The following is a 14,450-nucleotide window of genomic DNA, read 5'->3' on the forward strand; positions in this document are numbered from 1 at the left end:
AAAAAAATAAATATTAATAAAATTCGTTTAAAACTATAGTTTATTTCTACATATTAAATATTCAATCAATAATTATATGTTTATATTAAGAAATATTGTTATTTGAATTATTTATTTTGTGTATAATTCCGAGAAAATTTTAATTTTCAAATTTTTACAATATTTCCTTCATGATGTTTTAAAATGTTTTGTGCTGTTTCCATTCTTAATATGTCTGTTATTAGTGTTTACATTAACTGTCTCAAATTTTTAAGTATTTCGAAATTTTTAATAATTACACATATTAATATTGTATTGTAATATTTAAAAAAAAAAGTTATTGTAGTTAATTTAAAAAACATTTAGTATTTTTAGCATTATTTTTTAAGATTTTATGGGTTAAGGGGTTTAAGAAAATATTGAGGTATTTTCTTTTTCATATTAATTAGATTTATAATGTATAAGATATCTTCTTGTACGGAATAATAAAACAAAAAAATCAAGCTAATAAAGCTTGAAAAGCATTAAAATTAAAAAAAAAAAATCTTAAATATTTAAATATTGTTACTGAAACTTACCCTCTGTTGGTGGAAAATTGTCTCAGTAATATTGCCAGGGTGGTATGGAAGGTAATCTTTCCCTGGCCGTTTTGGGTCATTTTCATTGCTGTTGATGATGTTGTATATGAGGATGCTGAAGATGATGTTGCTGCTGCTGTTGTTGCTGTTGCATCATTTGATGATAATGTTGCTGCTCAGCAGCGGCTACTGCATCAAACATGGGTGTATGGACTTCACCTAGAAATTGTGGTGTTGGTGGTGGATTGGGATCAGCTAGTTCACCTATTAGTGGCATATCTATATCGGCGGCATTTAAAGTATGTGGAGCCACTTCTGCCTGGCCAAAGCCTAAATGATATTGATTCTGTCCGGGCACCTGTAAATGACTGGTATTGTCAACGATATGAGCATAATGTTGAGTAGTATGTTGCTGTTGCTCAACGGGGGTAGCATCCATTTGTCCAAATGGTATGGGTGTCTGATCGGGAGCAATTGATTGTTGGGTATCCATCGATTCTTGATGTTGTCCCTGCATATTGCCTTCTGTCGCTTGCTGCTCAGCATTAACATTATCTGCCACTGGCTGCATGGGTGGTGTGGCATCATTATCTCCTCCCACTTCCATATTTTGATCGGAGCTACCACCCTCGGCATCTGTACCAGCTTCACCATCTCGCTTAACTAAACCCAACATATCCAGCATATTGCGTTTCACCGTATTCTCTTGAGCCACCTGCAGTGAAGGATAAGCGGATTTTTGTCCACAACTAGCTAAATGATGTGCCATATTATTGCCATTGGCGGTGGAGAAACCACAAATGCAATGCATTTCATTGGGTAAGGGCATTTCCATGACATCTTTGGTGCCGGTTGAGCCCGTACAATCGCTGGTGTGCTGGAACATGGCCCGTTCACAGGCAGTTCTATAGTTACACTTATTGCACTTCAAGTTACCACTGGAAAGTTAAGGAGAGAAAGAAAAAATAATATATTTTAGAAACTATTTAGGACACCTAAGCTAAGCAGTTCTAGATCCGCAAAAGCATCACTTGTTTGCATGATTAAATAGAAAAATGTTAGAGGAATTCTTTCTGTACAAACAGATTGGGGCAAATAGTTTCGGTCCCCCTTTTCAGATACTTACATATAATGATGTTCATTGATAATTTCCGTATTACACTCAGCACATATAGAACCATCTATAAAGGCAAAGAAATCGCCCAATTTTGATTGCACCGAAAAGGGTAAAGGTTCCTTATGATGACTACGCACCTAGAAAACAAAAAAAAACATATTTCAAATCCTATTACTTTAAACAAATCTCTCCTTCCACAAAAACCTACCTTAGGTTGTTGTATCAACATGGAATTCCTTAATAGTTGACGTATGTTTTGAGAATGTTTCAATAAACTGGGATGATGGTTGGAAATGTGTTGTTTTAGAGCACCTAAGAAGAAATATAGAAAAAAACTTGTTTAGAAGAACTAGTCTGTATTAGGTTACAAATCATATACCGACCTTTATCCACAAAACTTAAAGAGCATTTAGTGCATTTGAGATTTATATCCTTTTTAGTCATGTGCTGCCTCAAATGCATGTAATAGTTTTCAATATTAGTTTGATTTATAACGCCCTTATAGCAGAAATGATAGATCTGAAAAAAATTTAACGAATATTTGGTGAAAATAATCAAATTTTCTGTGAAAAAATAGTGAAATTTTAAATTTTTAATGATAAAATCACTTTTTAGTGAAAAGTTTACTTTCCGGTGAAAATTTCACTTTTTTGTGAAAACTTTACTTTTCGGTGAAAATTTCACTTTTCGGTGAAAATTTCAGATTTAGATGAAAATTTCAATTTTCGGTGTAAAATTTCACTTTTCAGTGAAAATTTCACTTTTAAGTGAAAAGTCTACTTTTAAGTGAAAAGTCTACTTTTCGGTGAAAATTTCACTTTTCGGTGAAAATTTCAGTTTTTAGTGAAATTTTAAATTTTTAGTGAAAATTATATTTTTTACTGACAAATTCACTTTATAGTTAAAATTTCACTTTTTAGTGAACATTTCACTTCATCATGTAATTGTTAATTTTTCACTTCATCATGTAACTGTTAATTTTCCACTTTTTCGTAAAAAATTCTAAATAATTTTTTTCTTTTTAGTGAAATTTTCACCATTTAGTGAAAATTCAGCTTTTTGAAAAAAATTCACATTTTAGAACATTTTCTCTAGATAGCGAGAGAAACATTTCTTTCGGAAAGTTTTCTCTAGCTGGCGAGAAATTGGGAAGTTTTCTTTACCTAGAGAGAGAAACTTTTCTTTAAGAAAGTGTTCTCTAGTTAGCGAGAGAAACTTTTCTTTAGGACAGTTTTCTCTAGCTAAAGAGATAAACTTTTAATTAGGAATGTTTTCTTTAACTAGAGAGAGAAAATTTTCTTTAAGAAAGTTTTCTCTAGATAGCGAGATTAATTTTCTTTAAGTAACTTTAGCTAAAGAGAGAGATTTTCCAGTAAGAAAGCTTTTCTTTAACTGACGAGAGAGAGGCTTTTAAAAAATCTCTCTAACTAGCGAAATATACTTGAGACAACTTTCTCTAGTTAGAGAGAGACTTTCAAAAAAATCTTTCTTTAATTAGCAAGAGAGAGAGAGACATTTCTTATAGAAAACTTTCTCTATGAAGAGATAAAGAGAGACACTTCATATAGAAAATTTCCTCTAGTTGAAAAAAATACTCCTTTCGAGAACTTTTTCTAGTTAGAGAAAAAGAGCGAGACTATTATTCCTACTGCTAGTGAAAGCAAGACGTTTTTACCAGAAAAAACTCCATTTTTATGATGAAAAAAAATTAAATTTGTTTTCTACTTACATCCAAACAGTAGGGACATTGTAAGAAATTCTGATGTTTATGATCATCATAGAAATGACGCACGGCATCACGATGCGACGAAGTCCTATAGCCACAGGCCTGGCAATAATACGGCAATTCCAACATAGAATGTTTATTTTGTAAATGAGAAGTCAAGAAATTCAAAGAATTAAAACGTTGCTGACAAATCAAGCAGCGATAAGAAGCCGAATTTGAGGATTTAGTTTCCTCCGGATGCATGATATTATTGTGTTTAGTCAAAACTGTTTCAGTATCCATTTTCTCCAGACAAAACAAACACTGTAAGTTATGATCTTTACCATCGATATTCAGATGAGAAACTAAATGAGTTTGTAACTTTTCATTTGAATCAAAAGTGGTGGCCGTATCGCAAATAGGACACTCAATTTGTGTAGCATAGATGGTGGTATTGTCTTCTTCAGCAGCTTCTTCTGCACCTTCTTTTTTGGGTTTCTTATAGGGAAACTCTTCATAGTATTCATCATGACCATCCAGAATACCATAATACATTTCTTCCAAACCCTTAAGTTCATCTTCTTCCTTTTCTTTCTCCTTTTCTTTTTCCTTTTTAGCCGGCTTAGCATCGTGAGAGGATTTTTTCGATGATGTTGTTGTTTCTTTTTTAGCGGAAACCGGTTCCTTTTTGCCTCCTTTAGAGGGAGTAGATTTAGAACCTTTCGTATGTTTTGTATCTTCTTCAATCTTACCCTTACTCTTTTTACTGGTCGAGGAAGAGGTGGTGGGTGTGTCATCATCTTTTTCTTTTTTAATATTTTTCACATTCACCTTTTCGGAATTAACATAATCGGCCTCATTAATGGCTAAAATATATTTAGAAGGGGAAAGGGAAAAGTTTTAATTACAATTTTTAATTATTTTAGCAAAAAAAAAAACTACTTGTGTTTCTTTTTTAAATTTAAACAAAAAGCATAAATTTTCTTGTATTAAAAAAATTAATTAAAAAAAACTTACGTTTCATATAGTTTTTAAAAATTTAGTTTTCGTTCAAAAAAAAAAAAAAAATCTTTAAATTTTTGTATAGTTTTCCAGAAAAAAACAAAAATTTATTGTTAAATATAATAAAAAAAACAAACAAATATTAATTAATTAGATTTTTAACAAAGTTTTGTTATAACATTAATAAAAAATTATATTAAAAAAATTGTAATTAAATAAAAATAATAATTATGCTTTTTGTTTAACATTAAAACTATTGAAACAATTGTTGGTAGTTTTTCCTTTTTTTTGGCAACTAAAATTTAAATTCAGGTAAATGTTTTTAATAATAATTAAATAATTAACATAATTTAATAAGTATATAATAAAAAAAACATTAATTATAATAAAAATTAAAGAATTTCATTAAAGAAATTTCTTATAAAGAGCTAATAAGTACATGCTAAGTGGAGTTTCTTAAAAAAAATTATAATTTCAATTAAAATCAATAATAGAATTTTGATCTATAAAAGGAGAAAAATTAAAAGTTAAAAAAAAATTAAACGATATAGACCTAAAACTTTAAAACAGGGCAACAGTATTTGAGAAAATGTGTGTAGAGAGAGAGAAAGATAGAGATTTGTTTGGATAGTAAGACTTTTTAAAAAACGTTCCTTCAAAGAACTTTCTCTAGCTATCGAGTGACATTTTTAAAAAACTTTCTTTTAGAAAACTTTCTACAGCTAAGGGGAGAGAATATATTTCAAGGAAACTTTTTTAAGCTAGCGAGCGAGAGACTTTTCTTTAAGAAAACTTTGCGAGAGAGAGAGAGAGAGGGAAAGAATTTCATAAAAAAGTTTCTCCATTTAGCGAGAGAAAATTTTTCTTGCTAGAAAAATGTTTCTTAACTAACAATAGATATATTACTATAAAATTTTCTCAAGCTAGCGACACTTTTCTTTTAGAAAAATATCTTAAACTAGCGTGCAGGAGAAAGAGAAAAAACTTTCCCAATCTAGCGAGAAACTTTTCTTTTAAAAAACTTGCTCTTGCTTGAATGATAGATTTCTCTTCTACAAAAATGTCTCCACCTAGCAATAGAAAATTAGAACATAAACTACACTATACATTAGACTATAGACTACGCTATAAACTAGACTATAGGCTAGACTGTATACAAGATTATTGACTAGATTATAGACCAGAATATTTACTTGACTGTAAACTAGACTTTAGACTAGACTATAGACCATACTATACTCCAGACTATAGACTAGACAATGGAGTAGACTATAGACTAGACTATAGACTAGGCTATAGAATAGGCTATAGAATAGGCTATAGAATAGGCTATAGACTAGACTATAGACTAGATTGTAGACTAGACTATAGACTAGGCTATAGACCAGACCATAGACTAGGCTATAGACTAGACTATAGACTAGGCTATAGACTAGGCTATAGACTAGGCTATAGACTAGGCTATAGACTAGGCTATAGACTAGACTATAGACTAGGCTATAGACTAGACTATAGACTAGGCTATAGACTAGGCTATAGACTAGGCTATAGACTAGGCTATAGACTAGGCTATAGACTAGGCTATAGACTAGACTATAGACTAGGCTATAGACTAGACTATAGACTAGGCTATAGACTAGACTATAGACTAGGCTATAGACTAGACTATAGACTAGGCTATAGACTAGACTATAGACTAGGCTATAGACTAGACTATAGACTAGGCTATAGACTAGACTATAGACTAGGCTATAGACTAGACTATAGACTAGGCTATAGACTAGACTATAGACTAGGCTATAGACTAGACTATAGACTAGACTATAGACTAGCCTATAGACTAGACTATAGACTAGACTATAGACTAGCCTATAGACTAGACTATAGACTAGCCTATAGACTAGACTATAGACTAGCCTATAGACTAGACTATAGACTAGCCTATAGACTAGACTATAGACTAGCCTATAGACTAGACTATAGACTAGCCTATAGACTAGACTATAGACTAGCCTATAGACTAGACTATAGACTAGCCTATAGACTAGACTATAGACTAGCCTATAGACTAGACTATAGACTAGCCTATAGACTAGACTATAGACTAGCCTATAGACTAGACTATAGACTAGCCTATAGACTAGACCCTACTGGACTAGACTAGCCTATAGACCAGACTATAGACTAGACTATAGACTAGCCTATAGACTAGACTATAGACTAGCCTATAGACTAGACTATAGACTAGCCTATAGACTAGACTATAGACTAGCCTATAGACTAGACTATAGACTAGCCTATAGACTAGACTATAGACTAGCCTATAGACTAGTCTATAAAGTGTTTGGAACATTTTTAAGACTATAGACTAGCCTATAGACTAGACTATAGACTAGACTATAGACTAGACTATAGACTAGACTATAGACTAGACTATAGATTAGACTATAGACTAGACTATAGACTAGACTATAGACTAGACTATAGACTAGACTATAGACTAGACTATAGACTAGACTATAGACTAGACTATAGACTAGACTATAGACTAGACTATAGACTAGACTATGGACTAGACTATAGACTAGATTATAGACTGGACAAGATTGCAGACTAGATTATAGACTAGACTATGGAGTAGATTATATACTAGACTATAAACTAAATTATAGATTAGAGTGTAGAGTGGACTATAGTCTAGACTATAGACTAGACTAAAGAGTAGACTAGGCTTGATTTCAAGACAAACCTGGGCAGAATATGATGGTAATGTCTTTTTTGAATACAGAAAAAGTTATTTTTTAAGATACTTGACGAAGATACTTTTCGAAGGCTGCTAAAGCTCGACATCAGCACTATTCTTTTATCACATATTAGTATCACATCATCTATTTAACTCACAAATTTGAAGAAAATGGAATATGGAATTTATTAAAACGCTCATATAATGAGTTAGATCGAAATTTCGGAACTTTTTCAGTGCTACACTTATTAATCATTGATGTTTGTTATTGTTTTAGATCAATGTTGAATCCGTTGATGTTTAGTTTTAGAATAGAAATAGTACGTGCAACTTAATCACTATTTACTATTGGAAACTCGTTCACTTTTGAATCTTTCTAAAACCTGTTTAGTAAAACGTATGCACAAGTTTTGGAATAGAAATAATACAGACAACTTTTCAAATAACTTGAAACGATGAACGTGAAGATTATATGTGTTTTAAAAACCAAGCCTCTTATAAAGGTTTTCAAAACATTTCATATTGTGTTTTGGATTATGCAAAATCACTGTTGCCCTGTTTTGTGTTAAAAAATGTCTTATGATTATGAAAATTACTAACGTTTTTTCAATCTTTTAGGAGTAGTATTTGCTGGTATTTCCTTGGCATTAGCAGGCAAAATACTCCAGTCTTTAAAAGGATTAGTGGCCACCTAAAACAAAAGAAAATATATTAATATGATTATTTATCGCAAACTTGTATACTTTTCAAAACTTACATGATATAGCCTTTGCGTCAATGACTCATTGCAATTGATCCTAGTCTGTTCGGCTATATGAGCGGTAATATTATTAAAAGCCTGTAAAGCATATGTGCCAAACTGTTCACGCCAAACCAATTCATCCAAAAATTGTTGTATCATTTGACGTGATAGCAATGACAAAGTGTTTTGGAACATTCTGGGTACAATACGTCTTAAGTAATCCATAACAGCTGAGTTAGTATGTTTAGCTGAACTATCGGTGGCAGCAGCTTGTACCACATTCTTAAAGCCCATCGAATATAAAGTCATTTTGTCCACCGTCAAATCAATACAAATAGTACTATCCTGTGAGACCCAACGTTTAAGGGGTTCCAATATAACTTGGAAACGTTTTTTATAATTACGATCTGAATCTGATAAAGGTTCTACCGCTCTTAGACGTATAGTTTTTTCAGCATAATCTAAAACACCCAATACTTCTACCTTTAGCTGACGTTGTTGACCATCTTGGGAGGTGGTGCCAAAGGAAATGACACCTACTTCCACATACTTCTCAGGACCACCAAGTTTTTTGCATTTCTGATGAACGGCCAAGGTACAGATGGCTCTTAGCCAAGTGTAAACACCTTTAATATAGACATTATCCACCTTGACCCATTGCACAACATTTTGTATGTTGGTTTGACAGGCCCAATGATAAATTAGCTTGAGTATGCAAGAGGGAGGATGAGGGGCTCCCTCGAAAATCGAGCCATGAAAAACGGAAACAAAACGTGTGGGACAGCATTCACTAATCCAGACATAGCCACCGGTATAGGGGAATTTAGAGGCATCGGAATAAACACCTGTTAGTGGGATTAAAAAAATGAAAATGAATTAAGTTTTGGATTTTAAGAAAGATTTTGGAATAATGATTTCAATAAGACTTGATTTCAAAATTTCTGCATCCAGGCAAAAATATCCCTAAACACACTATACGTTCCTATTTTTTCACCGTTTCGTTCCTCCCTTTCTACTTACCCAATTTCAAATCATTAGTCTTATGATTGGCACATTTCTGCTCAGCCTTGAGTAAACCCTCCTGTATCAACCATTCAGTAAATTTATTGGGTGTCAGCATCAGCACCAGCTTGACCTTAGAATCCAACTTATTACGTGTAGCCGACATATCTTTGACCTTAAGCCAAGGTTTAGCCAAAACCACCAAAGAGGGAAAGGTTTTACCCTGCAGTTTCGTCTCCTTATTCTCCTTGGCATTTTTGCCATCCTTGCCATCGGAACCAATAATCAAACCGCCCACCGCCGAGTCTTCCGAAGGACGGAAATTGGGTGCCGGAGGAGATTCTGCGCCCTTAACACCCTTCTTAGAGTCTTTGGAAGATTTGCCTTTTCCCGCTAGAGTAGAATCTTTAACATCAGCCGCACCCTTCTTACCCTTAGATGGAGTTGAGCCATCAGATTTTATATTTTTACCCGCCGCCACCGCAATTCTCTTAGCCAATGGTACATCATCATCTTCCTCATCGGAAGTTTCCAAATACACAAAATTGGGAGCCCTTTTACGGCCCGAACGACTACCTCCCTTAGAATTGGCCTCATCAGTTTTGGGTGTTTTCTTTGGCGGCAAAGTGGCCTCTTTCAATTCCTGCAACACTTTACCCTTAAACGAATAGGCCTGAAAGACCTGGCCATTAAAAAGTTCCTTGCCATCATTGGCATTAAGGGCCGTCTTCAGAGCATTTTTAATGGCATTATGCTCGTTGGCAACTCTTTCATAAGCACCCAACTGAGCCGGTGATAATTCCTCGATTAGACAATCTAAATCTAAAGTTATGTCAGTTTTAGAGATTTTCATGTTTAAACTTTAGCCGAACATATAAATGCTGGAATAATGCAATAAATTTTTAATTTTTCAAATGATTTTTTACAATTTTCACACAATTTTTCAGGCAACGCGTCTTTTTTTCACAAAATACACACTAAAGTAAAAATGGCGGCGTAATTATCAAAGAGATGCCAGATGGATATTTAAGGAAATTCCTAGGTTTACGAGAAAAATACAAAAATACCATAATAAGTTATTTTCTGTATGGAAATAAAAGTAAAATATGTTAAACATATTAAATTATTTACTTAATTAACTAATTTTTTTAAGTTGTTTTAACAATAAATAGCTGTTTTCCTTATGGTTATACCCATTCTTTATTATAGATATTTCTTCACTATGAACAGAAAAATCAAAAATCCTTTAAAAAAGGGGGATATTTCATCCCATCCGGCTTCACTATTGTAATATACAAACAGTGTTGTTAGCTTGCTGCGACTTGTTTATTCAAAGCGATTTAATTAAAACGCCAAAAAGAAAAACAAAATTTTCCCAAAGAATAAAAAATATATTACACAAAAACAAAATTATTATTCTTAAAATTAGGAAAAAACTTTATATTTTTTCATAAAAAAATTTATTTAATATAAATATTAAATAATAATTGCTTGTCATTTTTAAACAAGTTTTCATACAGTTGTCAACACTGTTTTAACAAAATGTCATTAGAAGGTATTGCCAGCTTAAAATTTTACTATTGTGATTAAAAATTGCTTTAGTTTATCATATTGTGATTGTTTACATTATTTTTTGCGGAAAAATGCAGAGCAAAACTAAAAACCACAAATAAATAAAGAATTTAAGTAGAAGTCACCACAAAAATGAGGGAATCCGAAAGATCCTCTAGCTATCAACGCTCTAGACATAAGACTCGCTCCAAATCACGCGATAAAGAACGCAGCCGTGATACTGAACGTTATCGTGATAGAGACCGGGATAGGGATCGTGATAGAGAACGCAGCAGCCGTGACAAAGAGCGGGAACGCGATCGTGACTATGATAGGGAAAGGGATAGAGATTATGATCGAGATTATTCCTATTCCTCCCGGCATTATAAGTCAAAATCGAAAAAATCCAAGCACTCCAAGAAATCTAAACATCGTCGTCGCAGCCGCAGTTCAAGCACCTCTTCTACTTCTTCCACCAGTTCCCGGGATAGTCGCAGTAGCCGCAGCAGTCGTACATCAAAATACTCTAGCTCGCGTAATAGCAAGACTCGTGCGCCCAGTTCAGAAAGCAATTCGAGAAGTGCTCAAACTTCAGTCAGCACTCCCGGAACAGCGGCTGTTACAAAAGCTATAGATTTAATGGATTTTAAAGTGCAAAAAGCTTTAGATACTATAGAAGAAGATACATTTGTTCCCAGATCTTTCTTTAGTACTCGAGACCGGGAAGCTCCTGAGAAAAGCACCTTGCCTTCGGATAAAGTTTTTATAGATTTACAGGCGGAGACGGTAACTTTTTCCATGTCTTTGGATAAATTAAAAGAAGCCAATACTAAAGAGGAAATTTTTCATCCAAATGTAAGCTATATTTTTTATAAAAATGCTAACAAAACTAAAATATATTTCTCTTTCAGTTTCTGGGCGATGCTGAACAAAAACAGGATAAATGGGTGCGAAAATTGTTTCTTTATCGGCAGAAATTTATGACGGAATAATTAAACTTTTACTTCATTAACTACCTACTACATATTAAATAAAATAAAATTAATTTAACTACAAGCAAGTCCCACAAAGAAAGTAACTTCCTAAGGGATTTGGTAAGTTTTTGTAATTTTATCATTTAAATTTATTTCAAATCAATCAACAACAAACTTAATATTTAAAATATATCCGAGCCGGTTTTACGTGCTCTTTGCAAAGCCTCTTCAGCGGTTAGTAATTCATTTTCTGAGGGCTCTACCGGCGTACCATCATCCTTAAGTTTACCCTCTTTAAAATCTTGTATAACTTTCTTAGAATACACAGCATTAAACAAATCCAAACTGGTGAATTCCGATTGTATGACATCTGCCGCCTTATAAGAGACATATGGCTTTAATTTACAGTCGTCCAAGTTGGGCACTATTAACTCGGGAATCTTTTCTGGAATCTCCACATATTTACCATTTACTATCATACCCGTATCACGTACACCTCTTTTGTCGATGGGTACCGCCGGGTTGAGTTGTGTGCGCTGAGCTTCTTTGACCACACGCGTGCCGCGTTTATTGTGTACCAAAAATTTACGGAAATTACGTTTACCTTCTAACGCGGCTGTAGTGGAGATGGTACGTTGTTGGCTTTTGATGGCCAGTGTTAGAAGTTGTTTACAGTTTTGCATAGTTTTTATGTGAAAAATTGTTCGAAAATTATTAAATAACTACACGGCAATTTGCGTGTTTTGGTTGGTGAAAAAAAATTGTACAGAGTACTTTATGTATCAATCACAATAGTGTGCAAGCAGCTGTTTAAGGCGCCGTTGTATTTTATGGTAGTGTAAATAACGGAGTTGTTTCATTTTATAAACAAATTACAGGTTGACGTCTATAAAGAGTACAATAATCCTTGAGAAAATTTTGAAAATAGAAAACTAGAACATATTGGAACAGAAATAGAACAGAACTAGATCTGAACTAGAACTAGGACAGAACTAGAACTGAATTAGAACCAGAAGAGAAATAGAACTAAACTGAAATAGAACATAACTAGTACCGATCTAGAACCGATTGGAACAGAAATAGAATAGAACTAGGAGAGAACTAGATCTGAACTAGAACTGAACTAGGACAGAACTAGAACTGCATTAGAACTAGAAGTGAAATAGAACTAAACTGAAGTAGAACTAAACTAGTATCGATCTACAACCGATTTAGAACTGAACTAGAATTGAACTAGAACTAAACTAGAACTGAACTAGAACTGAACTAGAACTGAACTAGAACTGAACTAGAACTGAACTAGAACTGAACTAGAACTGAACTAGAACTGAACTAGAACTGAACTAGAACTGAACTAGAACTGAACTAGAACTGAACTAGAACTGAACTAGAACTGAACTAGAACTAAACTAGAACTGAACTAGAACTGAACTAGAACTGAACTGAACTAGAACTAGAACTGAACTGAACTAGAACTGAACTAGAACTAGAACTAGAACTAGAACTGAACTAGAACTGAACTAGAACTGAACTAGAACTGAACTAGAACTGAACTAGAGCTGAACTAGAACTGAACTAGAACTGAACTAGAACTGAACTAGAACTGAACTAGAACTGAACTAGAATTGAACTAGAACTTTTAAAACTTAACTTATTACACCATATAACTTCCGGCGGAAAAAATATGGTTCAAGCATTTTAATTAAGTTACACGTAATCCACCATAGTCAACTCCATCTTTCCTCTCAAACCACTTCAACACAACTGTTTTCTTATGCTTAACAAAATAATTTCGCACATTTACACAATGTTTACGACCTTCTTTAATGGTCATTAAATGCCATGAATAATGCAATATCAATAAAAATGCAATTATCTATTTGTAAAACGTACAGCAATGTTGTGTGTGAATGTGTGTATGAGTTGTGAAGTACAACCTTCAAAATCCTTCTGACCTTAACATTAAAAATAATGTAGCAATGTGTATTACTTAATCGTACCATTATCATCATTGTCCTCCACCTTACACACTCCTTTTTCGCAGCAAATATTCATGACAAACTTACATCAACTGTTGTAACAATGTACATATGAATTGAATGCAATCATTTCATTTCTAAGAATATACAACAAGAACATTTTTGGGAAGGAGTTGAAAAAAAGTTTTTGTTCAGTTCTAATTGTGTTCTAGTTCAGTTCTAGTTCAGTTCTAGTTCAATTCTAGTTCAATTCTAGTTCAGTTCTAGTTTAGTTCTAGTTCAGTTCTAGTTCAGTTCTAGTTCAGTTCTAGTTCAGTTCTAGTTCAGTTCTAGTTCAGTTCAGGTCAGTTCTAGTTCAGTTCTAGTTCAGTTCTAGTTCAGTTCTAGTTCAGTTCTAGTTCAGTTCTAGTTCAGTTCTAGTTCAATTCTAGTTCAGTTCTAGTTCAGTTCTAGTTCAGTTCTAGTTCAGTTCTAGTTCAGTTCTAGTTCAGTTCTAGTTCAGTTCTAGTTCAGTTCTAGTTCAGTTCTAGTTCAGTTCTAGTTCAGTTCTAGTTCAGTTCTAGTTCAGTTCTAGTTCAGTTCTAGTTCAGTTCTAGTTCAGTTCTAGTTCAGTTCTAGTTCAGTTCTAGTTCAGTTCTAGTTCAGTTCTAGTTCAGTTCTATTACAGTTCTAGTTCAGTTCTAGTTCAGTTCTAGTTCTAGTTCAGTTCTAGTTCAGTTCTAGTTCAGTTCTAGTTCTAGTTCAGTTCAAGTTCAGTTCTAGTTCAGTTCAAGTTCAGTTCTAGTTCAGTTCTAGTTCAGTTCTAGTTCAGTTCTAGTTCAGTTCTAGTTCAGTTCTAGTTCAGTTCTAGTTCAGTTCTAGTTCAGTTCTAGTTCAGTTCAAGTTCAGTTCTAGTTCAGTTCAGTTCAGTTCTAGTTCAGTTCTAGTTCAGTTCTAGTTCAGTTCTAGTTCAGTTCTAGTTCAGTTCTAGTTCAGTTCTAGTTCAGTTCTAGTTCAGTTCAAGTTCAGTTCTAGTTCAGTTCTAGTTCAGTTCTAGTTCAGTTCTAGTTCAGTTCTAGTTCAGTTCTAGTTCAGTTCT

At 33.4% G+C, this 14,450-nt stretch overlaps 3 protein-coding genes across 4 annotated transcripts; 1 reads left to right on the forward strand and 2 right to left on the reverse strand.

Annotated features, from left to right (window-relative positions):
- Nucleotides 1-29: 29 nt before the first annotated feature.
- LOC119607647 lies at nt 30-9,901 on the reverse strand. Of its 2 annotated transcripts, XM_037961647.1 has the most exons (9): nt 8,887-9,872; nt 7,882-8,711; nt 7,725-7,815; nt 4,132-4,245; nt 3,404-4,074; nt 2,058-2,193; nt 1,883-1,986; nt 1,684-1,811; nt 30-1,495 (listed from the first exon to the last, which is right to left on the reverse strand). In XM_037961647.1, exons 1-9 carry the CDS (start codon nt 9,719-9,721, stop codon nt 640-642), a joined length of 3,765 nt encoding a protein of 1,254 aa, XP_037817575.1. In that variant the 5' UTR covers nt 9,722-9,872; the 3' UTR covers nt 30-639. The 2 variants fall into 2 exon arrangements, with proteins under 2 accessions (XP_037817575.1, XP_037817574.1); XM_037961646.1 differs by having other exon boundaries at nt 3,404-4,245; nt 8,887-9,901.
- Nucleotides 9,902-10,460: 559 nt separating this feature from the next.
- On the forward strand, nt 10,461-11,479 carry LOC119607642 (splicing regulatory glutamine/lysine-rich protein 1). Its single transcript, XM_037961639.1, has 2 exons — nt 10,461-11,274; nt 11,331-11,479. Exons 1-2 carry the CDS (start codon nt 10,573-10,575, stop codon nt 11,409-11,411), a joined length of 783 nt encoding a protein of 260 aa, XP_037817567.1. The 5' UTR covers nt 10,461-10,572; the 3' UTR covers nt 11,412-11,479.
- Nucleotides 11,480-11,496: 17 nt separating this feature from the next.
- LOC119607643 (39S ribosomal protein L41, mitochondrial) lies at nt 11,497-12,186 on the reverse strand. The gene has a single exon (XM_037961640.1). It carries the CDS (start codon nt 12,074-12,076, stop codon nt 11,576-11,578), a length of 501 nt encoding a protein of 166 aa, XP_037817568.1. The 5' UTR covers nt 12,077-12,186; the 3' UTR covers nt 11,497-11,575.
- Nucleotides 12,187-14,450: the final 2,264 nt, after the last annotated feature.

Source organism: Lucilia sericata, unplaced genomic scaffold, assembly GCF_015586225.1.
Source record: "Lucilia sericata isolate MDLA Ls3-8-SP2 unplaced genomic scaffold, ASM1558622v1 Contig000721F_arrow, whole genome shotgun sequence".
NCBI classification, from domain to species: domain Eukaryota; kingdom Metazoa; phylum Arthropoda; class Insecta; order Diptera; family Calliphoridae; genus Lucilia; species Lucilia sericata.